This window comes from Chroicocephalus ridibundus, chromosome 5 (assembly GCF_963924245.1).
Source record: "Chroicocephalus ridibundus chromosome 5, bChrRid1.1, whole genome shotgun sequence".
Classification (NCBI taxonomy): Eukaryota; Metazoa; Chordata; class Aves; order Charadriiformes; family Laridae; genus Chroicocephalus; species Chroicocephalus ridibundus.
The window spans coordinates 71,719,561-71,744,326 of NC_086288.1; the positions used below are offsets into that span (position 1 = coordinate 71,719,561).

Genomic DNA, 24,766 nt, shown 5'->3' on the forward strand with positions numbered 1-24,766 from the left:
CAGCAGCCTGTTCCACCGCTCACATCAGGCACGGCCTTGGGTTGCTGCTACAGCTTTTCCAATGCTGCCTTTAGGTGTAACGCTTGTAGAGCACAAGTAGACCTCGAGCAAGAAAAATGAGGAATTAACCGGGGTGAAAAACTGCAGTCAGCCTATTAATCATTTTTTGCTCCTAGATTACTATAAACAAACATTTGTCATCACAGGGAAGTTACTGGCCAGAAGTACACAACCAGAGCCGTCTTTTGTGATGCAAAACAACAGCAACATTTATTTATACCAAACTTACTCAATAAAATACCAAAGCTCCCCAAGAGTAATCTACATATCTCATGCGCCCTACTCACACCAGCTGACACAAACACGGAGAACAGCGGAGCAGCACACTATCTCTAGCTCTTGGGAGGTGCTCAGGTACTGACACGCCAAAGAACCTGCGAGTACCTGGGTAGGAGATTCAGAGCAAAATAAAAGGGAAGAATAAGACACATGGGACTTGCATTTTGGAGCTGGTGAGAGCCTGTAAACCGTGCTGATGGCTTCTAGTGCTTCTAGCATTCGACATATAATACATCATTTAAACCCACTAATCCTGTTCAAGCGCTACATTAAAGTCCCAAAGTACTAAAAACTCCTCTTGACTTCAGTGAACGTGGACCTTGATGAAAACTTTACCAGGTGCTTTCACCACCTCCCAGAATTAGATCATTTTCTATACAACACACTTAAAAGCTTCAGCCTTCCCCACTCCTGAAGAAGAATACAACATGAATACTGTTTCAAAAGAAAGTGAGAAAACACAAATTAGAAACGCCCGCGAGAGGTTTCTTCATGGAAAACTTGGGTACTTATCAACAGGTGTACATTCTTTCATCTACAGACGGCGTGCAGGAGGGAGCGATCGCATACAAAGTGCGTCAGTTGGGTGTTTGGAAAGCAACGTACGACCTGCCGTCAGCAGCCGGCAGCTTCATATCTGGTTTTCAAGTCCATCCAAGACCACTCAAAGAACAGCACTGGTACTCTGCAGGCAATCTTGACCACTGATTTTGCCTTTTACTAATAAAATAATTATTTTACCTTTTTACAGTAGGAATTGAGATCGTATGTAATGAGACTTCAGCAGGATCACTGAAAGTATTCCTCATTTAGAGCCCTGACTGAAAAATGAGCGTAAGGAAAATCACAGCATACATATATAAAGGCTCAAAAAATGTTAATGCTGCTAAATTCAAGTTATCTGTGACAAAAACAACAAGTGCAAGGGCAAAGAAATTCTTAAGGTAGTGCAATGCTATACATCATAACACCGCATAACCCAATACACCGCATTTTTCAAATTATGTGGATGCACATATAATTAGTGTTAAGAATAAGCATTCAATCTGTTGATTCATGTGTTTTTCACGTTTATTCTTTAGGGTTTTGATCACCGGATTATATTCAGCAGGTATAACTAGTCTCCTGGAACTTAGTACCTCAGCGTTGTCTTCCCCTCCTGCTATCCCCACCTATGCTATAAAAACTTTGTGATGCAGTGAGCAAAATATGCTTGCAATGGGACAAGGGGTTTTGGCATTTTAACAAGAGTGACAGTATCAGCATAACCCGATTCTTGCAGCTACAGAGGGAAAAGCCTGCCAGACAGAAACTCCGTATTTACACATACTTAGCACACATTTCTTTTTAAAATAAAACTAATTACAATAACTGCTAAGTCACAGACTCAACCAGCCGGCATTACTGAGATTAGGTTTGAGGCTTCTGTTGGCACAAAGCAGTGACACATGCACACAAGCCTCTAGATGTAAAATAATAAAAAGGGAGCACTGTGTTCAATTTCAAGGTGTTTTCAGCGCAAGGCGCGGGTTTACTAATATGTTCTCGGCTGGAATTTGAAATTACAGGAAACAATGGGGCTGCAGGCAGTAAATAACGAATGCTGTCTTTATACCCTCTTATTGCCAGAACATGCTATGGACAGCCACCCACAGCTCTCAGCTCTGGTGGCACCTGTCTCTGACCTCAGTGACCCAAAAGTCACATAAGATCCCTTTTAGGTCAGCATGGTATCTGAATTACATCACTAACACATCTCGGTACACGTCAAGCTCTGAACTCGCACACTGGCTTCCTCATGGGGAAAGTCAGAAGAAGAAGGTCTCAACACACCTTCTCAGAAGTCAAAAAACCACAGAAATCCCAGTCAGATGCCCATCCGAGTGTTGAGCAATCACCTCTGCTACCATGACTAAGCAGCATCTTAAGGTGCCACAAATGTTTCCCATTTTAAAAAGCAGTTCTCCTGTCTTAGTAAATCCAATGTCTGATATTCAATGAGGACCCTGAATCAGTTCTATGGGAAGTGAACTGCATGTGACTCATAAATCGCTGTGTCTTAAAACCCTAAAACAACACGGGCTCCTTGTAGGGGTGGCGGAGGAAGAGTACAACATTTTCTGGTTCAGCTTCCAGGATTTCAGCCTAAATGAGTATTGACACTGGCATAAGAAGTGCATAAGTCACACTATTGATTAAATATCTCATTACACTAGTTTTTTGTGAAGATAGCATAGCTTTTGCTAGAGAAACACCATTCTGGCTTCTCCTCCTCCTGGCTCTGCAGTCTTCTCCTTTGCACATATGGCTGGAAGAGGATGGATCAGAGGGACATTACAAGCCAGTTTTCGGAACAAAACTCCCCAAACCCATTGGGCATGCAAAAATCTTCACTGCTTGCGGTTTTATGGGTTCCACACAGTTGAATATGAGATGTTTCAGTGAGATATTTCACTCTCCCATTAAAATAAACACACACTGTAAAAGCATTTAAAGGCTCCAGAAAGTCCATATCCAGCCACAGCACAAGTACGGCTGGAATGTTGTTTACTGTCCTCTGAAAGCTCACATCATAGGAAATGCTCACTTATGCTGTAAAAATTGTGAAAACCACTTTTTTTTTTTGAATCGCTATTTTTTAACAGAACTATCGGAAATACTTTTAACCTGAATTCCTTTACCCAAATCTGAAAAAGGCCCAGTCCACTCACCCTTCTCCCCACACAGCTACCTACAGGCGGTGCTGCGCTCAGTATCACGGAAAACATCCAAAAACCCAGCGGTGCGGTTTCCCTCCTGTTGTACCTGGACCACTGTCAGCTCTCGCTTGGCAAAGGAGCCTGGCGGAGCTCCCACCCTCACACCTCGGTTTTCGGGAGTGCTCCTACCACTAAAGCTCGGGTCGGGTTGGGGTAAGGCTGACCTCTGCTCCTCCTGCTGAAGCTCATTCAGAGGGGCGGATTAAACAGGAGGGAGCCCAGTGCTATCGCCAAAGGAAAAACTGGCACCTGGGGAGGGAGAATCTGAATCCTGCTTCAAAAGCTGCTGTGGCTTTTCGGTTGAAGTTGGGAGAGGTTCTTAAGAAAAGGCACTGTCCTCTAATAGTCCAGCCAGTATCTTGGGGAAAACCTGTCAATACCATCCAGGTACACAAACCCTTCTTCAGCCTGTAGCTGAAGAAGTGACCTTAGAGACTTCAGGTTGAGAACCTCTCCGTAAAATTGTGTGTTGTTATCTTAGACCACCAGGTTATAACAGAGGAATCAAGGGATAAAATACGTAAACTAGGGTGGAAGCAGGAATCCGACCCTGAAACCTGTTCATTACAAAAGATGCCTTCAGAAACAGGTACTGTATTACCAACAACACAAAATGGATTTCCCTGACAAAGGCAAGCGTCATAGAAACACAGAAAAGCCTAGGTTGGAAGGCACCCCGAAAGACCACGTGGTCCAACCTTTCACGGAAAGGAAACCTAGATGAGATTACCTAGCACCCTCTCCAATCCCACCTTGAAAACCTTAAGTGGTGGGTACTCTACCATATCCCTGGGGAGCTTGTGCCAGTGAATGACTGTTCTCACTGTAAAAAAGTAGGAAAAGGAGAAAACAACTTTTGCACCGTATCTTACTTTAAGCCCAAGTTGCTCAGGCTGCTGCTTTTTCATATTCTTTAGTTTGCGGATGCTATGGGTTTATTTAGGCTTTCTCAGTCACTCTGCTCTCAGATTTCATGTTATTTTTGCATACTATAAATAAGAAAAAATGTTTTTACTATGTTTTTTTCTTTAATTATTAAATTTATTAAAAACCCATTCAGGGTAAAAGACAGTCACCTCATACTGTCCTGTTACAAAACACATTAACTTATGTACTCATCCTACTAAAATACAGGAAATAGAAAAAAATCCCAAAATGTTCTTTAGGAAGCCACTCTTTCATTTCCCTTTTACGTCACTGTAGCCTTGGGAATTCCAATATTCAAGCTCTAATGACAACTTTTGCTTTTGAAATTAAAATATAAACATCATGCATGCATCTGGGCACCTAGAACACCGTGGGCAAACCTGGGCAGCAGGTTTGGAGAACGGAAACTTGAGCATGAGCTGCAATTATGTTCCCCTGGGTCACCCAAGACGGTGGCCTTGCCCCTGCTGTCCTAGCAGAGGGCACATCCTGCTTGACCTTGCTGCTTCCACAAAAATGGGTCGGGGCCGCTGTGCGAGAGGCTGCCTTGAAATGAATCCAAACCGCGAATTCGCTGTGACAGGTTGTGGCATCTGGGTGACTCAGCCGGTCTCTGCGCCCGAGGCTGTTCCAGCCCAAGCCGCGATTTTGTTAAGTCACAATTTAAGTAGACTTGGGTCTCGTTAGCAGTGATGATGGGCCCCCCTGAAGGAAAACCAAGGTGGCATAGGAAATGATGTCAGTTCATTATCGGCTCTGAAAAGGGGATAATTACATCTGCCTTCTTCAAACGGAGGTGGCCCTGGTCCTTCAGAAGGGAGCTGGCAATCTAACCTCTAGCAGTGTGCTCACGCCATGCCTCATCACTTGCTAATTTTCACAGCAAAGGCACTACCCACGTCATGACTCAAGGTGACCCAAGCCATCACCAACAGGCAGGATCTCCAGCTGGACATCTAGACCAGTGTCCAGTGGGCAGCAGCATGCTGGGGGCATTGGAGGTGTTGGCAGCCTGGATTCAGACCGACATAAACCAAATCCTGCTTGCTCCGTGTAAATATTACCGCAACAGCCTGTCAATGCAGAGGGATCATCGAGCCAAACTGCCCGGCTTTATAACACAGAATAACCTTACAGCTACAATGAGAAAATTTTCTCTGGTTCCAAAATATCCGCCCCAGCCTGACATGGACATTGAGGATAAAAAAAAAAGCTGAGTAGACAGACTAAACAAAACTGGTAGTGCATTTAAATATTTACATTAGCAATTGAGATATAGGTCTCTGTTTTCGTATTTTTTGCAATGCCTTGGACCAGTGGTTGGTGGTTTACCAGTCTTCAGCTGGTTGTACCTTCCAAGGAAATTTTTTAACTGCCCCTGAAACAAGACAGCTCAGCACCGGGTGTTTCTACGGGTGCAGCACAGAGGGAAAAGGAGGAGGAGGAAGAAAGGGAAAGAAATACCTAACAATTTAGTGACTGTAAACAGAACAGCCTCGCGGCAAATTATTTCCTTATTTCTTTAAAAGCTAATTGAAGATGCTACAGCATCACGTAGGAGGGTTTACTGGGTACTCAGACACTGGCATTAAGGACATCATCCAAAATTGAGCACAAAGTGTTCTGCAAAGGCTAACCACATCAGCCTCCAGAGATGGGGCTGATGCCTAAGGGATTGTCTGCAACAGGGAAGTACATGATTACCGCAGTGATTGTGGAATGATATCTTAGCCACATTATGTATATTACATGTGTAGAAACACACATTCGAGAATAGCTTCCCTGGAGACATCCCTTCCAGAGTAAGACCATTCACCAGAGAAGCTACCCCAGAGTAAGAACAGTATTGTCACATCACATCCGTCTTTTTAAAGGATTAACTTCCCTGTGTGCTCACACCATCTTTTTGGGATAATTTCTGCCCTTTCTTCCCTGCGCTTTCTTCTGGGCACCAAAAAGAAACTGAGAGCTCTCGGTGCCAGTTTTAGGTGCTGGTTTCCCAATGCCATTGCGCTCTATAACTCCAGGCTCTGCATCCCAAGATCTTTTCTTCACACTAGATAGTGGCCATGTATAATCAAGGTATCAGTAAAATTACAGCTTGTTTTTAAGTCTATAAAGGTACATGCCCGTTCCTTTAGCCCACAAAGGAGGAGGCATAACAAAGCACCAACTTTCATGCCAATGGACATGAATAACAGACAGAAGTGAATCAAGAGATCCTTCTGCTACTGGTGGAAAAATAGATAATTTTTTTCTTTCCTTTGATAACTTGTTTTCTGTTAATTAACGTGTTAAAAGTATCTTTTTAACACTGTTGCCCTAATAAAACTTTAGGGGTAAAAAAAAGCTCTCCCAGTTCAGTAGGCAGACTTTCCTGACAGCAACCTTTATAAAAGGACCTGACTCTGTAGTCGGTGATTCGTTTGATCAGCCGCGTCTAGCGGTGGTTCAGGATCAATTAAGGGGCGATATTGTGCCGTAGTTCGAGCTCTGTGAGAGCGAGGGTCTAACCCTTAACATGCCAACATCTTGAAAACAAGTTACAGGTTCGCTTTATTTCATGTGTAATAAAAAGTCCTTCGGGCTTACTATGTTTTCGTTCAATGTCTCCCACAACGCAGATTTGGCTCATTTGTGGGTTCCTTAAACTACCATAGCACAAAAAGCAATAAGGATAAAAGCAGTCCCACAGAGCCCTAACTGTAGGAACGGCATTTTTATTCCCCGCCAGATACCTCAGCATCTCTAGCAAAAAGGAGAGAGGGGAATGAAAATAACAGACATCTATCTGCCTTCTAAAAGCACAAAAGATGTCAGGACTTGAAAGAGAGCTCTGGTGCAGCATCCAAGCAAGTGCTGCTAAAGATGCAGCTTCATGGATCACCCGAATTTCTGTGCTCTGCCCTGGACCTGGGAGCTCACCATTGGCTTGCAAGGGCGAGGATCATTTCTCTGCAATGTGACTATTTCAGAAGACCTGGAAGAAGCAGTCTTCGCAGAGCAGTCAGAAGGGAGGGGAGGATAACATCAGCAACTGCCTCCCTGGCACAGGGGACCACAGGCAGCACAGCTGTTCTTTTTGGAAATGTCAGAGAGGGGGAAAAAAAGAAGTGCCGAGGGAGTTGTCATCAGCAAACGGCACAATAGGTGATTCTAGAATAATGCTTCACACAGTCATAATCTTATCTCGAAAACATTGCTCAGGAAGACCAAGTCTGACTAATTTTACAAAGAGCAAACACCGCTCGAAAAACAGACATGTAAATTATAAAATCACTTAGGATCCAGTTTCCCTGTTTCTCTCTGACAAAGGAGAGCACAGGCGTGTCTCAGCACGGATGCTGCAGCTGAGATAGCCCTGGATCAGCCCTCTCCTGCCTGGTCACGGCCACATCCAGGGAAAGTCAGCAGGGCTCCACGGGGAAGGTCCGTGCAGGACCATTTGTCCCATCAGTACCCACAGAAAACAGTGAAACACGGTCCCTCTGCGGGAAGTCACGCACCTTTGGAGGCAAAACATGATCTCAAGGTCATTTCGAAATCCTGCCTATGTATGTCCACACAGCAAACCAGAGTATCTCTCAGATGGACGTGGGCTGCCTCCCATCCTCCTTGGTCCCCAGGGCCTCCCCACGTGGGACGATGGGGACAGAGGGAGGGAGGGAGGAGTGTCATACGGTGCCAGGCCTATCCCACTCTAGAGCACTGCCAGGAGATGGGGAAAAAATCGCATAGAAGCTTTTTGAATGAAGAAGACCCAAACCATAAGCCCTGAATTTCCCTGAAGCCAACAGAAAAAAACCAAACCTGAACCCTCCGCTTCCTCGTGTCTGGGACACTGAGGTGAAATGGAGACATCAAAATGATTTTACTTCATCCCCATCACTGTGGTCAGCCAGAGGTGTGGTGAGAGGGGACCAGGATTTGTCCCCAGACTAAAGCTACACCGTTCAGCTTCTTCAGTAGCTTATATGACAGACAGCAAGTCCGTTCACCCCTAAGCCCCTTGAAGCCTTCTGTGGTGATGTGGATGACCCTTACAAGGACTAGCTTCAACACTGGAGACAAAGAGGGACCTTTCTGCACCCTTCCCTTTAGCTGCAGATCTGACCATTCAGCGATGGCTCGCAGTTTTATCACCAGTTCTGCTACTCTCCCGAAAGCATCCTGCTTCAGAAGGACTTTCTGGTGAGTGTTAAAGTCACGGAGTCTGTGTCTGACAACACAGGGAGATAAATTTCAAGAAAAAAAAAACAAACAACAAAACAGGAGAAAAGTCACAATTTTGTAAGATCTGTTGTCATGCAGCTACCACCGTCACAAGGGACAGGAGAAGTGGAGTCTGAGGTTTTACAAGGCTCCCACACAGGGGTGTGGTTTTTTTGGATGGAGGGGGAAGTTGTCACAGAGATTGCAGGGGCTGGAGTCCATGACATTTTATTTGTATTGTTTCAACTCATTCACCCACACGCCCTCGAGGGATGTTCTGTTTTTTAGAATTGCTGTTTCTGCTAAAAACCACATGGTGTGAACCAGTGGACTCCTTTCCCCCAAATAGATTTTTGGATCTCTCCTATTCCATTTCTCTGCTATATAGGTGTAAAAAATAGAAGTTTGCCCAAATTCAAGACAGTAATTTGCTGAAGTCAATGGAATAATATCTGTAGAGAACTAATCTAAGTGAGGAAAAAGTCTAGCACATTGATATTACTCTTTTCATTACTTCTTCCATCTTCCATAGCTTCCTCTGTCTGAGTACGGGAACAGGAGACAGAATAACAACTAGAGATGAGACCTTTGAATCAAACAAATCAACTAGGTAAGAGGAATTGAATGATATAGGGGAGAACTTACGACCCCCCCTATTTTCTTGGCTTATTTTATTTTCACTGTTTGTAGTGTGTTTTGTAGGACAGTTTGCGACTTTTCTAAGGATTTCAGTCCAGGTGGTAATTTAACTAGGGAGAGGATCAGTTGATAAAACTCTGATTAGATGTCAGTTCTACAACTGAGGTATTTCACAGCCTGGCTTAACCTATGTTTAGTCTAACAGATAAATGTTTAGAGTTCACCAAGACTGCTGAAATGAAGTTAATATAAAGAGAGTCTCACCAAACCCGGCCAATCCATAAAGCTTTCTTTGTTTTTAGCCTTCAACTACACATGTTTTGCTGAAGTTAAGCTCTGCAGCTTAACTTCACAATCTACTCATACATAAATCCATAAATTTAAAATAAGAAGCACTACCAGCTCAGAGTTTTGTAGTGCTGCAGTAGTGCGAGGCGATGGAAACACATGGCTTGGCGTGCTCAGCACAGTTGGAGTTAACCGCAAGGGTCCTTAACAGACCAAGTCAGCCAGTTTCTCTCTTTCCCTTTCCTCCTTACTCTACTTGAACAAGATAAGACCCTCCAGGGAATAGCCCTTTCACAGACTATTTCGGTGAAAGGCTGTAGCCAGGCTGTACCAAGGTGGGTGTAGGTCTCTTCTCCCAAGTAATAGGCGATAGGACAAGAGGAAATGGCCTCAAGTTGCACCAGGGAAGGTTCAGATTGGATATTAGGAAAAATTTCTACACTGAAAGCGTTATTAAGCATTGGAACAGGCTGCCCAGGGAAGTGGTTGAGGCACCTTACCTGCAGGTATTTAAAAGACAGATATAGACAGTGCTTAGAGATAAGGTTTAGTGATGGTTTTTGTCAGAGTTGGGTTGATGGTTGGACTCGATGATCTGAAAGGTCCTTCCCAACCTAGGCGATTCTATGGTTCTATGATTATTTCACTATTTCACAGGCCATTCAGGTGCTTGGAGACAAGGGAAGGGAGCAGACAGGGTCTCACCATCACTACAACAAGGAGGGCAGGGCTTGTACAGCCCCGGCAGAAGTGTCTCTCCGTGGGCTGATTGAACTTACCAGCTTCAACTGACTTTGAAATTATGGACTGGTGATCTCCATTCACCTACCACGGTTAAATCCAGGACCAGCGTACTCTGACCTTATTTGATCTTGAGTCTGTACCTTTACTACGGTGGTTACAATGGAGTCTGTGACCAAGAGTGCCCTATATTTTTAAACCAGTTCAAATCTCCTTCACCAGACAGAAGAAACATGCTGCCGTCATGCCGCCGTCTTGCCATGCGGTGTTCAAGGCCACGCTTCCCTAATAACCTTGATGCCTTGGTACTGCTGTACCGAGAGGGGCAGACGTGTGGGAGAGGCAAGAGCAGGGGTGTAAAGAAAACAGGAATTGAAAGGAAGCAAGGGAAAGACAAAGATTTAGGGTAGCCAGGAGCAGCCAGGTGGAAAATGGCTAAAGAAACCAAAACAGAGTCTGGCACTGGTGATGACAGAGAGTGAATGAGCATTACAAGCCGTGTCAAGGGAACCAACAGAAAGATTCCTATTTAAAGAGCTTTAAACCCACATCTTCTCTCAAAACATATATAGGGCAGAAGCAGCCAATTCACACTTGGCAGGTAGCGTCAAGAGAGTTTATGTAACATCACAAAAAAGATAAGCAACTATTTAAGAGCAAACTGTTATTTTTACCCAACACACAAACAAATCAAGCGCTCTCATCACAGACAAAAAACCTTCATGCTGTCAGCTGTGAGTTCTCTTGGTGTTGTAAAGCACCACAGGGCACAAAATCACTATCGTAGTTTCTTGCGTTGGTTGTCAACCTCTATTTGCTGGGGATTTGAAAAACAGAGGAGACGCGAAGCACAGGAAGATCCGAACAACAATTAGCAGGCCTTAACAAAAAAGCAAGGAGGGTATCACAAATCTGTGAAATGCATTTTCTCTCTGAGATAGAGACTGTTAACCTCTCTGCAATACTGAGATAGCAAAAATACGAGGGACTTAAAGCATCTGCTGAAGAAGAAGGGAAGAGAAGGGAAGGGAAGGAAAAAGGAAGACAGATTGTGTTGTGAGGTAGGTGGAAGAGGAGCAAAAGTGTTTTGGAGATATCTGGTATGGATCACAGTTCATCAGCTCTAGAAGAGGGTTACTTGGTCTTGGCCTCCCTTTATCAATTTCTTTTGCTCACTTGGGTCATGTTACTATTATTCAAGCCTAGACTACAAAAAAGGCAAATTTGTGGGACTTTGCATTTATTTGCTTTGTCAGCTCAACATATTAAGTGCAAGTTTATACGTAGACTATGTATCTTATTAAATGCTCTGTCCTGTTTTGGTCTATTCTCCTCTGATTTATTTTGAACTCAAAGACCGTAACTGTAAGTGCCTTCAAACCTACAGATGCTTAGACCACTGGGGAAAGAGCAGAAAAAAAGTGAAATGCAGCAACCATTAATGTCCAACCTCATTACACTCATGCCTTGGAAGGACAGAACAAGAATGTACTGGAATTTAATCTCCTCTGAGGGAAGAAACTGGAAGCAGCATGTTTGTGAGAAACGACGCACATTCAATCATCAAGATATGCAAAATCTAAATGCAATTTAAAAATGGGCATTGAGAAAATGTACCGACACAGCAGTAGTGAAAGTACATTTGTATGGCCATACCTTGGCCCATGACAGCACAGAGCAGGGGGAAAGCAGATGTGGAGAGCACAGCGCGTTCCCAGCACCAGGGGCTGTGAAGGATGCGCAGGACTCTGCCGGTCCTATGCCAGGGCCCAGGTGGCAGCAGGGGGGACATGAGGATGGTGTGGAATGCAGTAGCCACCACTGGGCACCCACGGCAGGATCTTCTCCGCATTTCTAGACTGACTTACTAATATTAGTGGCATGAATATTTCATCTGGGTTGGGGCAAAGTAGCAGCAACTGGCACTTTCAACTATGCTCATGCCTACAACAGATCCCAATGACAACTGTATAGAATCATAGAATCATAGAACCATAGGGTTGGAAGGGACCTCTGGAGATCATCTAGTCCAACTCCCCTGCCAGAGCAGGGTCACCCAGAGCAGGTTGCACAGGAACGCGTCCAGGCGGGTTTGGAATGTCTCCAGAGACGGAGACTCCACCACCTCTCTGGGCAGCCTGTGCCAGGGCTCTGCCACCCTCACAGGAAAGAAGTTCCTCCTCATGTTTAGGTGGAACTTCCTATGCTCAAGTTTGTGCCTGTTACCTCTTGTCCTGTCGCTGGGCACCACTGAAAAGAGCCTGGCCCCATCCTCCTGACACCCACCCTTTAAGTATTTATAAGTGTTGATAAGGTCCCCCCTCAGCCGTCTTTTTTCCAGACTGAAGAGACAACAGCGAAAAAGAAATACCAGCACATACACACAGGGAAAGAATTGTGTTCTTCCTTTCCCCAGCAGTGCCATCTTACTGCTGTAATTACAAACCAGGTAGTAACGCTCGAAGGAGAGACATGCCAAATGTTTAAACCGGAACCAGTGGTGAGGCTCCTTCGGGAGCTGACAAGGGCAAGTTACAACCACCTCCTGGGATTCCCGCTCCCACTGCAAAACCTGTTTGGCGAAGGTCTGTGTCGCAACATGTGCTCTTCATATAGAACGCTTATTTCTGACTGTAATTTAGCCTCTTGGCAGGAGATGCTCATACATATCAAGCAAAACAGCCCTGCTCATCCATATCAACCTCCACATCCTCATATAGTAGCAGCGGCACAGCATACTCTCTGCTTCCAGTGGTCTCCTGTGGATCACAGGACAGATTTGGTTAATCATGCCCATCTCCTCTCCATAAAAGCCTGCTCCACATGGGATGTTTTCTGGCCTTTCATACTGTTGAGTTATAAAATCCACAAGTAGAGGGGCCTCCGCAGATGCTCCTATGAAACCATTCCACTACTCATTTTACATGGGAAGGAAGGTTAAAAACAGTGGGACATCACCAGTGCTAACTGAATGTTAAAAGTAACATATAGCAGTAATGCTTATCACATATGGGAGGAGAAAAGAAAATACCTGAATTGTGCTTTCAAAAATATTACTGTCTGTTCTTAATAAATCACGAAACATAATGAGGCTATGAGTCCACTAATCTTATCAGTTCACTAAGTTCTGCAGAGGAGAGAGGAAAATACAATCCTCAGAGCATGTCAGATTCCCCTCGTCCTCTATTTAAGAGGTTACTATATTATTGAAATTCTACATTAAGAATATATTAAACACTGTCTAGTGAACGACGGGCCTGCAATGCATAACATAAAGGTGTAAGCTTCCCAATAAGTGCACATGAAATGACTTGCTGACCTAAAACACTTGCTTCCTGCCAATGAAATTTTAAGAGAGTCAAGGAGGGAAAAATAAATCCCAAAGTAATACACTGATGAGCAGATTTTGTAGCTGAAATTTATACCGTTAAAGACATTTTATTCATTTATTTTACATTATTTAGGTAAATAATATGCAGTGAGTTATTAGAAGAGCAAATAAAAAATGACTCGCGACTGCAAATATCTCGTCTTAATGTGACTTCATGCCATGTGTCACAACATTGTCCATGGAGCAAGACAACTCCACAAGGACAGAGGAGTCAATGGTGATTATTTCCTTCTCACCCAGGTATCCATTATGCTCAGCTCAGTGTCTTGATAAAAAGAGGAGAGAATGAATACCAGAGCAGACACAGTCAAGGCTATGTGTGATTGCTGTAAATCTGATTGTCTGCCTGCACTGCTGAGAAGAACAAGACTTTATCAATAAAGTTTGATGGTGCTGCCAACAGAAACTCAACAGAAAGAAGAAAAAAACTTCATAGAAATATGGCTTGACCAGCCCACTGTTACAGACAGATTCTTTTCCTTCATATAGGGAAGGAATCCATTCATATTGTACAATATGTAGAAGTTACGGATACTTCACGGTTCATATTTTTGTGTAAAAGTTGTACGGCATCTGTCGCAATCTCCAGTCATTTCATTAGGTTGCTCCTGAATCTGCTTCAATTTATATTCAGAATCTGTTGTCAATTAATAAATTATATGAATGAATAAAGCATGTTCTAGAGAGAGCCCAAGGATTCACTGGGCAAATTCAGTCTTCACCAGCTGCAACTTTGCTGAGGCCTAGGGGTGAATTCAGCTTTCTAAGGTGTTTAAAAAAAAGTTCACATTCTTAACGCCAAAATAGAGCTCAGCTCCAAGCCAGGAATCCTTCGGTGGCAGTGGGCTTGTAGTCATGACATGTGACATGTCATGGACAAACAGATCCCTCCACTGAGGTACTAGTTCAAGGTACCAGCCTGGACCCTCCTTCTGAAATAGGAAGCCCCAAGCAGCCCCATCTTTGCTGTCACGCAGTCTCTGCTATTGGTTTGGACTATCATTGGACTAACATTGCCAATCGTGTTACTACGAAACCTGGGCTGTTGGCATCCACGTGCGCCTGGTCACTACATGGCTCGGGGGGAAACAGTTTGGACACACAGACACATGCCAAGATGTGGAAAATCACTCCTAGTTCCTTAACGATCGCTCTTCTCATGGAGAAGGTCACGAAACGGCGCCGGCTGCTCCGTAGTCCAGGGACCTTGAAGGCAGATTCCCCCAAAAGGTCAAAAACCCAAGACAACCCTCAGACCTACTAGTTTGCTCCCCTACAGTGAAACGAGTTGTGTTGCAGCTGGTCTCAGAACCAGGATTCAGAGCAGGATTTTAAGCTATGACAGGCATAAGAGCTCTGCAAGAGCAGCGTTTATCCTCACGTTGCAGGACAGCCCAGTTCTGCCAGATTTGTCAGGGAAATAGCTCAAGGAAAAATATCCTTGTCATGCTGCCAGTGCCAGTGCTAAACTAGGTTAATTGTCAGAGAGATGCGGAGGTCGGCCAAACTTGTAGCATACGGCCTGTGTGGCTTAATGTCAGCCGAGAAATGAGAGTATGTTGCTCGTGAGTAACCACCGACCTCCTGCAGCTCCCATCACCTCACTCCTCCCTCCTACCCCGCCAGCCCCCCTGGTGCTTTCCCCTCTGGTCCCCATCCCACAGCGGATGGCCTGTTGTGAAGCAGCCCCCGAGCAGGACAAGGTTTGCCCCCTCCGTGCTCCCGTTACACGGGCAAGACGTGTAAGCGCTCTTCTTTTGAGCAGCCTACGCAAAAATCAGACATAACTGAGACATAACTCATTCATGAAAAGAAACCTTTCTGCCAACCGTAATTGTTACGTTGCCTTTCCAGCTTGGCAGGGTTTCACTTTTTTTTGGCTGGCTCAGGTTTTACTTTTGGCAACAAAACGTATTTGTTGAGATCGACGCTGGCCAACGTCAGCCTTTTCCAAAGGTGTGAGAAGGCTCCAGCCATGAGAAAACATTCCAGCAGAGTACAAGGTCTAATTCTGATCTCAGCTGTGTGTAGGTAGCTGTGAACAGAGTAAAGGCGAGTTTCACGCATGGATCTTTCTCAAAGTATAACTGAAATGCCAACTTTCATTGCACACAAAATTCCCAGGCAGAATCAACAAATTCTTAAAGCTCTCAAAGGGTTTTTGGTTTCTGGAGCTGTCCCAGACAAATTTATTTCTGCACCTAAAATCACAGAGCTGGGGAAAAAGCTGGTAACCCGTAACACTTACTCATGCTACGAAAATGCATGGCTCTCCAACCTGGGATGTGGAACCAGGCGGGAGGTGCAGATGGGGAAAGGTACCGTCTCTGGGAGAGGGTGGCAGAAGGTCGGGGAGAGACCCAGACCCCCGTGACAAGGGGAAAACACTGCATATTTGGCAGAGTGCAACTAGCCCTTGGTCAAAGAGTGACCAGACCCAAACCAGTCATGATCAATAGAAATGATTACTTTCTGCTGCACCTCCTGCGCTAGAAGCTTAGTAGCTTAGTCCGTACCAAACACTCCTGAATACAACACCTAATGTACTTAGAAAATTCACTTTGGGCACCTCAACACCATGAGTTTAGACTACAACTCCTCCTGTACTTTTTAGAGTAGTACAGTTTATTTGTAGATCACCTACGTGGGCTTCTGCCAGGAGGCTTTCAGGCCATATTTCATAATAAAATTTCCAGATTTACTATGCAATTCTAAAGGCTGGAAATACAAAGGGAGAAGGACAGAGGCAGGGTCAAGGCATGAGAGAAGAGGGCAATAAACAAAATTAAGGACCAGAAGAGGTGTGAAGCAGAGGGCTGGAGTGGAAGAGCAAGCAAGAGGGATGGCGGACCGGTGTTGGACATGGGGCAGTGAGGGGACAGGCTGGGGAAGTGACACTAGCTGTTGCTGGAGACTTTGGGAGAGATCGCAGAAGTCTGAAGGAAAACCAGTTCCTTGGAGGATCTGCTGCCTTTGCAGAGAGCTTGGGGAGAAACAAAGGGAGCCTGAGAGCGCTCGATGCCTACTGCTCCCCTGCACCATGGTACCTGCTCAGACTCAATATAAGATAATATCCAGAGCAGAAGCTTTCCCAACGAGGATACCGGGGACAGGAAGAGTCAAGAACTGAGAAGACTGTAGTTCTTGCTTCCACGCAAGACGTCAAAGTCGGCCATGTTTCCACCCCGGCCCCTTTGTGAGGCTGCAGCATAGGGGTGAAGCTAATGGTCAGCCCTTGATGCACCCGTGCCTTTCTGCTTTAATTCACCTCGGTTCTGCTTTCCCTGAGAGACATCCAATTCTAGTACGCCAGAAAGGACCCTTCACATTTTATCCGAGCGTGCCTTGTCCTGAATATTTAATGCAGATATTCTAAACATTTCCTTTATATTTTCATTCAAGAATCTTTCCATTCAAGCCTTGCTTTCCAACACTTTCAGCTTTAATTAACTTCACAGCTTAACTCTGACACAGATTTCCATATGCACAATTTTGCATGGAGTAAGGAGGCCAACACATGGCTTTTGCAGTGGACTAACACACGAGCCCAAAAGGTGCTCCAGGCTTATCAATTTTGTCATGAATAATGCATGCCCTGCTCTCCCCAGCCTCCGTGCAGCTGATTTCACAAGGACAGACTTGAAGCCAGACACAAGTTTCCCCACTGAGTTGGACAGAAATTAAAGAAGTTGGCTGCACTGTTAAGCTCAGTGCTGGAAGGGGGCCGGAAGGGTGCACCTAATAGCTTGAACTAAATTGTTCTCACTGTCAAAAATACGTGCCCAAGGACACTAGAAGACAGCTGGGGCTTGTGTCTCCTCTTTTTAAATTGAATGAATCGAGAAGCTAAATTTTACTGGCTATTCCAGCCCAAAGTGTTGTTTTGAAATTTAAGAGAGTAGTTATCGTATAAAAGTTATATGGGGAAACTTGATCCAGTTAATTTGGTGAGATCTCTTTGACCACTTCACGTAAAACCCAAGAGGGGTAAGAAAAAAAAGAAGCAATTTTTTGCATGCAGGAGTAGGCTGTGCATTTCACTCTAACAAAGAACAGATTTTTTTTTAAAAAGGCTCCATTCAAATTAGTGGGGTGGATGTGGCTGGTGGACTACCAGCAGTGACCAAGGCCAGGAGATGTTTAATCCCTGGAGCAAAGCAGCGCCGGCAAGCGCATCTGCTACCGGCCCCCCAGTGCTGGACCAGCGCTGAGCCCGCACGATGCCCAGCATCCTCCCGGGCGCTCGCTCAGTCAGCACGGCCACGTGCCGAAGGGGGATTATGTTGGAAACCACCCCATGCTTTCCACGTGACTGAAGTCCTTGGAGGGACAAGGTGAGAGGGACTGTCTCGTCTTGCAGCCTCCTTCCCCTCATTAATTTATTTCTGAGTGGCTCATTGAGCTCAAAGTGCAGAAGATCCTTCTATTGAGAAACATCCGTCTGTACAGGTCCTGTTTTGAAGCAAGAGGGACAGTGATGGAGGCTGGCATCCCTCGGTGTGAGCAGTGCCACCAGGTCCTCACCCCCAGGAGGGCCTCCTGCAGTGGCCACAGGCTGCCTCTCCATCCACACACCTTATCTTTAACTGCGGGCAACAACATACCCTGACTCAAAAGAATGCTTAGGCAAGTATTTCCTTTCTGAAGATATTTTATATAAGAAAGAAAGAGAGCAGATGCCTATCAAAGCAGCTTTACAAGGATATAAAGGAGAAGGCATGGATCCCAGGCTGGGGTCTCCTTAAGACCCATGTAGACCTTTACGATGCTGAGAGCTACTGGGCTAGTGTGGCTACCTCCCACCTCCTCCCAGAGGTTCCTCGAGGGACACCTCACCTCTCTTGTCCATCTGCCAGGTGTTTCTGTGGGCTCCCCCTCAGGAGGGATCACCCCAGCGTACCACGGGCTACACTTCACGACTTGGCTAAGAGCAAGGACAAGAAGAGCATCTGTGCTGAGATCTTTGCGGAGGGCAAGGGAGGGACAACAGGCAACGGCCAGGGAAGTGGTTTTAGTGCAGGTGACAGCATCAGGAGACATGTATTTGATTGCTCAGAATACCTATAATTATCAGACTGCTAATAGAAAAATAACAACAGCAGCACCCAACATCTATCTCATCAAGTGCCACTACGACACATCCACACACCTCTCTCTCCTGCCCGCATGGCACCCAGCTGAACTGCAGAGGTCTGACACAGCCTTTCCCCAACTTCATTTCTCCTCTTCAACTCTCTTAAAATCTCCTCTTTATTTCTTAGATGGATTCCAGAGCCTGTGTCTCCAGACGGGCTTTAGGCTATACTGTAATCCTTATTCCCCAAGCCGCTCATTCCATGCTTACGAAAAAAAATACCCTCGAACTAAAGCAAATCCCTCCAATGCAACACAAATAACCCAACCTTTGTTCAAACGGGGTAGAAGGGAAGAGATGGGCTGTATGAAGAGGAGGGCAGTGCAAATCCCAGCGCTCATATTCTTTCTCTTGTTCTGGCACCAGTGATGGTAACCACATCCCCGATGGTCCTCCAGCTCTTCCCTTGCCTCTTGCAGCCCTGCCGGCCCCCTCCTTCCCCTCGGCTGGTATCTCTGGTGGCTGCCAGCCAACAAAATAATGAGTCCTGACCGAGGCCGGTATTTGTACTGGCCAGTAACCAAAGATAGTGCGATAATGAAAAAAAAAAAATGTTTTCCACCTACTACAGTCTAGTTTTGAGCCGTGTGTCAAGTCATCAGATACGGTGCACATGGCAGTGGCTTTTCAGTTGCCTGTGGGGAAGGACTTATGAAGCTGCCTCCGTGGGGTTTTGGGGCACAAAAGGGCTGGGGCAGTAAACCTGTGCCCCCAGGTGCCAGGCTGCCCTGGACACCGGTGCCCACGCTGTCCCACTCACAGAACTTTGCATGAAAAACATCCTGCATGCAACTGCCTGAGCAACCTAAGTAACAACCTGTAGGTCATAATGTTTGTAAAAACTGACTAAACAGGACCGAAAGCAGTATTTCTCTTTTTCTTTCGACTGCTGCTATTAGAGAGGACCTTGAATCCATCCCACAGACTAGTACGTCAGTGCCTTGTGCAGCATCCAGCAGCAGCCAGGGGCAACGAATACACGCGGAAGAGGAGGAGAAATTCCTGAAATGAGCTCAAACTGCCCAGCGCCCTTTTGGATTATGTCAGCCCCAGCAAATCCTGCTTCCCGCTGCCTCGGCCAGAGATGGAGAGGTGCAGGAGGTCCTGAGCACCGGCTCCCGGCGCCAGGTAGCATCCAGGGGACGGGGACCTGCACCTCCCATTGCTGACAACCGAAGATGCACGTCCAAGCCCCAGCCCACAGCCACTCCATTAAGCGTGACTGCCGACACCCAGCAAGACTAACTTCTCTGTGGGTTAGAAGGCTAAATAAATAAGAGACGAACAGCTACCGTACGTCACAGCCTTTTACCCTAGGAGAATCAGTGAACCTGAATTCCCCAAGAAAAGCGAGCAGGCTGCGTCTGCGCCTGTGCTCTGATTAATCTCATCAGTTTGTTTTCCTGGAAACTAGATGTCCCAGATGCCATCGTTTCCATTATAAGTGTTCATCTGCTCTGTTTTGAGCTTGATTGCTCCTGTGGCCTGCTTGGTTTAACTGGGTTTTTTTGTTGTTGTTGTTGTTTGGTTTGGTTTTTTTTAAAATTAACATTCTTAAAAAAAATGCCAGTAAATTAAAATGAGGGCATAGCTGCAACCCTCAACACCAGATTCGTTAAGTGTTTAAAAACACCTATGGCATACAGAAATCCTGAGCTGTTGTATGCAGCGTGGCTGAATTATTAATAGCCGCCATGCATATCACACAAGAATTTCAAAAGGGGACTTTGTGTTTCTGCAAAACGCTGCTATTTTTGTCTGACAGCAGAGACAAAATCGTTTGGAAATTAGTCTCATTGGTACTAATCACAACTGTTACTAAAACATTCCCACTGTAGGCACAATATAGTCATTTTTCATTTTGGAGCAGAATCAGCCATTTCATTCATTATCTCAAGGAAGATCTTAAGAGTTTACAATTTGTTAAAATACAAACAAAACACAATTAATTAAAACATACTGGAACAAATATCTATTTCTAGTCATAAAAACCCTATTAACTAGCACAATAACATTGAAGCACACATTAAACTAATATCATTTACAGATGATACCATAGAATATTTCTTTTACGGGCTGGAAAGATCAGCTATGGGGTTGTTTGAGGTGGGCTGGTTTTTTTAAAACGTGAAGATATATGAATGGATTGCTACATTTAAATTTGCGTTACCGAGAAAAATAACAGTCCGCTGCGGGCAAAACCAGAAATACGGGGAATTTCTTTCCTGTCTCAAGTGAATTATTTCTGGTGAAAGGCTTCTTCAGCGTTTTGCTACAGGCATGCAGCTTTACCCACCGAACGTTACGCATGTACACACAGAGCGCGCTCCACCGGGGTTGTCTGTCCTCATGCCCTCTTCTATGCCCACCTCCCCTGCGAAGCTATTTATGGAAAGTGAAGACAAGACACGGATTCAGAAATGGAAAAAAAAAAAAGCCACCCCAAAATCCAAACCCAACAACCACTGACAACATCGGCACAGAAAAGCAAGTTGATAAGGAAAAAGGCAGCTTGGCTCAGCTGCTTCCAGAGCAGAAAGCGATGGGGACGTACTGCTATTATTAGCCCTCCGGATGGGAAGCAGCTAGTTCGCAGCACGGTTTGAAGCTGTTGGCAAGACGTTGAGGGATTTTCTCCGCACGTACGCACACGCACAGACACACAGATGGACAGACAGACGGACACCCCCCAAGAAAGGCTCGTGGCGAGCCCCTTCCCCGCCGCTCGGGTGAGACAGACAGACAGAGAGCACGATGCCGGCGCGACCGTGCGTACTCACAGCTCGGAGTACAAGAAGTGCAGGTTGCCCACATTGTCTATGTAGTTTGCCGGACTTAGCCAAGGTAGGACCAGTAACAGGAGAGCCTTCATTTCCAGTGCAGGGCTGGCACTGCTGCTAGGTTTCCTCCTTCCAACTGTCTCTGTGTGCTGGTGGGACACACAACGCGAAGCTTTTGTGCCAGCCAAGCCCCTTCTAAGCGAGCCTTCCCATTTCAACGCAATGGTAGCACATTACGACTGGAGCTTAAATCCCTTAAACGGAGCTACACTGCAAAAATCATTGACCTGTAAGAGGATTACTCGATCTGACTCTCGGGTGGGTAGATGTGAGGGTTTAGGGACAGCACAGCGTGGTTGGCGAGACAGTGACTTATGCTGCAGAGGAGAGCGATGCTCGGGGAAGAGACCTGCCTCCTGCAGGATTCAGAGTGGTTCTTCAGAGGCAGCTGGTACATTTACATCACTGCCCACAAGCAGATGGGTTACGAGCTGAACTGCATCACGGAAGGGTGTAGCTGTCTGACAACAGAGGCAGGGGGTGGGGGGGGGGGATGGGGAGAAAAAAAATACCCCCCGTGGAGTTTTGAAGCAGGCGATATCAGAAGACCACACCTTTTTTTAAAGTAAAATGCCGCAAAAGATCACAGCCAACTGCTGGCTGTTTGCATCTCAGTCTGAATTCCCCAAATCCAGTTGGATGTTTTTGTGCAAACATAAATCATGTAATCAACCAAGGACATATCACTTCTTGGTTGGTTTTTGTTTGGGTTTTTTTTTTGAAGGATGCAAACCCAAACATTTTAAATAGGGATGCTTTTAATGGACTACTCTGTAGCAACCAGCATTTGCATTTAAAAAAAAAATAAAGTCCCCTCATCAATTACAAAGCACAAAACACAGTAAACTCACCTTGTCCCATCAGTGACCTCGTCTCTGATCACGGCAAGCTTTCATTTTCTGAGAACCAGGATTGGTCTGAGCCGGAATCATGCAAGAAATGCGAGGACTGCCGACTGCCCCGCTGACTCTAGCGGAGCCTACTTTAATTTATTCACTGAGAACACAGATCACGTTCAGCCGAGATTTCAGATGAGCTCTGAGCCGTTCTCACCGCAGGCACCGGGTTGTTTATGATTATTATTTTTTTTTTTTTTTATTAGCAAAGTCACACACTTTCTCTCCCCTCTTTTGATTCACCGGCGTTAAAGAGAACAGCACCAGCTCGATCTCCTCTGCGCCTGGGCGTGCTGGAGCCGGTGCCTCAAGAGCACAATGCCCTTCTCCTCTCCTGCCCTGCCATGAGTTGGAGGTGGGATGGCGAGGGAGGTTTCTGCATTTCCAAGAATGAAATGAGGCAGAGGCACACCTTTGGTGATAATTAATTAATGCTGCGCTAAAAAAACATGCAGGTACTGCACAGTGTCTGCATGCACAAGGTTGCAGAAGTCCCCCTTTAGGGGATCACTCCGAAAGTTCTCTCCTAGTTCTTCCCTCGGCTAGGAATGTCAGTGGCGCGGCTCTCCCACCCCTCAAAAGTGGAAACCTCCAGCAGAAAAAGTTCCCTGTGATTTCCTACTCCCCTACATCTGCCCTTTGGGGTTAAGGTAAGAGCTCTCCATGCCAAGGAAGGAAAATCCATGTCATGAGTGGCAAAGGAGAAGCCACCCACCCTATGTAGCACTGCCTCGTACTGCACTGCCTTAGGGCCTTTAGGGTTTGATGGGATGGGAAGCCACTGCTCTGTCTCTCCAGCCTCCTTCTCCCTGGGTTTGGGAAGCCGGGACTTGGTGGGGGGAGCCTGGCACAGTGGAGGAGGAACAGCAAGAGGGTGTGGGAAAGTGTTACAAAGCCAGTTCCTCCTACCCCTGGTTGGGCTCAGGCCAAGTGAGGATCTTGAAGATCCTAAGGGGAAAATGCAGGCCACATTCAGCAACAAGCACTGGAATAAAACTTGCCAGGCTTTTGGAGGACCAAATCATGGTTTAAAACACTGCAATTATGCAAGGCATATATGTGAAGGGTAACTTTGCTACTGCCTCAAGATGAGAAACCTAGATGCTGAAGTGACTTGTACATGTCCATGTAGGAGAGTTAACACTAGAAATCAGGAGTTGTGCTAGTTGTGTGACTTCAGTGTAAAAAAACCAAAAATCCAATGTGCTTATTTATTGTGTGGGAGTTCTTCTCCTGCTAGTTTTGTGGCCACAGCTCCACGTCATTTAGTGATGTTTTTGGCAGTGTTATATTGACAGTTGGACTCAATGATCTTAAAGGTCCCTTCCAACCTAGACAATTCTATGATTCTATATCTAAAAAAAAAAAAAAAAGAAGAAGACAAAGAGGAGGATCTAAAATACATTAAAGTAAGCTATATGTATAGCAAAGAGAAAAGGGTATTTGCACTATTTCAACAACTTTGTTGTCGGAATCTATAGAGAACCGTAATCTCAGTGACAGCAGCTCACAGCAGACTGCCAGCCCCTTTACCTGCGCGACTACTGAAATCTGTATTTGAGGTCTGCCAGAGAAGTACTGACCAAAGGCAGAAAATTATAAGTAAATTTCCTAATTTTTCCCCTTACCATCAGAAAGCCAACCTTGCAGAGCACTGCTGGCCTGGGCTGGAGGGTGCTGCCACCGCCTCTTACACCACTGGGCCATGAGACAGCAGCACCCTCAACAGGGGTAGCCGGGTCCAGAGCTGGGGGGGCCAAGGATACCCAAATCCACAAACACCAAGCCTCTGGCATGTGAAAAGTGGGCTCTTGACCTTTGCAAGGCATCAAGAAACCACTTGTTAATGGTTTTTTTTTCAGCTTTAGTAGTGCAAGAGAGTCACTTCTTTTGGTTGGTTAAACCACCATAACTTCAGTGAATATCTTCCGTGAATAAATTCGTTACGAGAATCCAGGTGCTTCAGGAAATGAGGTCTCCAGTTCAAATGGGGACGTGTTTGAACGGCAGGCTGCAGAGCTGTTTCCAGTTACTGCCTTCAAGACCCAGCAGCCTGCAGCCATGTGAACACACCTCCGTGCTCCGGCTCACCAGAGATGCTCTGACCCTCAGCACTACCACGTCTGTGCAGGGATGTGCCCCCAGCTGCAGTCTGGAGCCCTGCGCTGGTTGCCCAGGGCTTCCTCCACACCGCACCTAGGAGCACAACTCACACCTGGAAACCACAGGGGGAAGTCTTTTCACTGGACAAATGATATAGGCCAAAAAAAAGGACACCTCTTAGACCCTCCTCAGACCCCTCCTCAAATCTGCGTTTGTCTGCTGGCAGCAAGCACAGCCCTGAATGTATCTCTTTACTCTTCTGCTTTCCTTTCAAAAGACAGAAGATGCAAGACAAAAGCAGCAGCATGTGCTTTCACCCTGCAAAACAGGTCATCAGTTTCCTCCTTGCAGAGGAACCAAACTGCTCCCTGGAGAGGTCTCTCCTGGAGGCAGGAGAGAGGGTGTCCTGCCCACCAGGAGAGGTAAGCCTGGAGGTGGAGTCCAGCCGGGGACATCTTCCACACCATGTTGGAGAAGCTGGAGCTCTGGGAGCCCCT

General features: G+C 45.8%; 1 protein-coding gene across 8 annotated transcripts in view; it reads right to left on the reverse strand.

The window, feature by feature from the left end:
* LNX1 (ligand of numb-protein X 1) overlaps positions 1-24,766 on the reverse strand; it is a 128,634-nt gene that overhangs the window by 44,273 nt on the left and 59,595 nt on the right. Inside the window, exon 1 of one of the 8 annotated variants that reach the window (XM_063336461.1) lies at positions 22,122-22,230. The exons of 5 other annotated variants lie outside the window; for them this stretch is intronic. Coding sequence is in view for 2 of the 3 variants with exons in the window: in XM_063336458.1 (XP_063192528.1) it covers positions 21,211-21,302 (92 nt within the window). In the remaining variant the exon portion in view is untranslated. Of the gene's footprint in view, positions 1-21,210; positions 21,644-22,121; positions 22,231-24,766 lie in introns of those variants that run through there. 2 more of the 8 variants (XM_063336458.1, XM_063336460.1) reach the window with 2 other exon arrangements.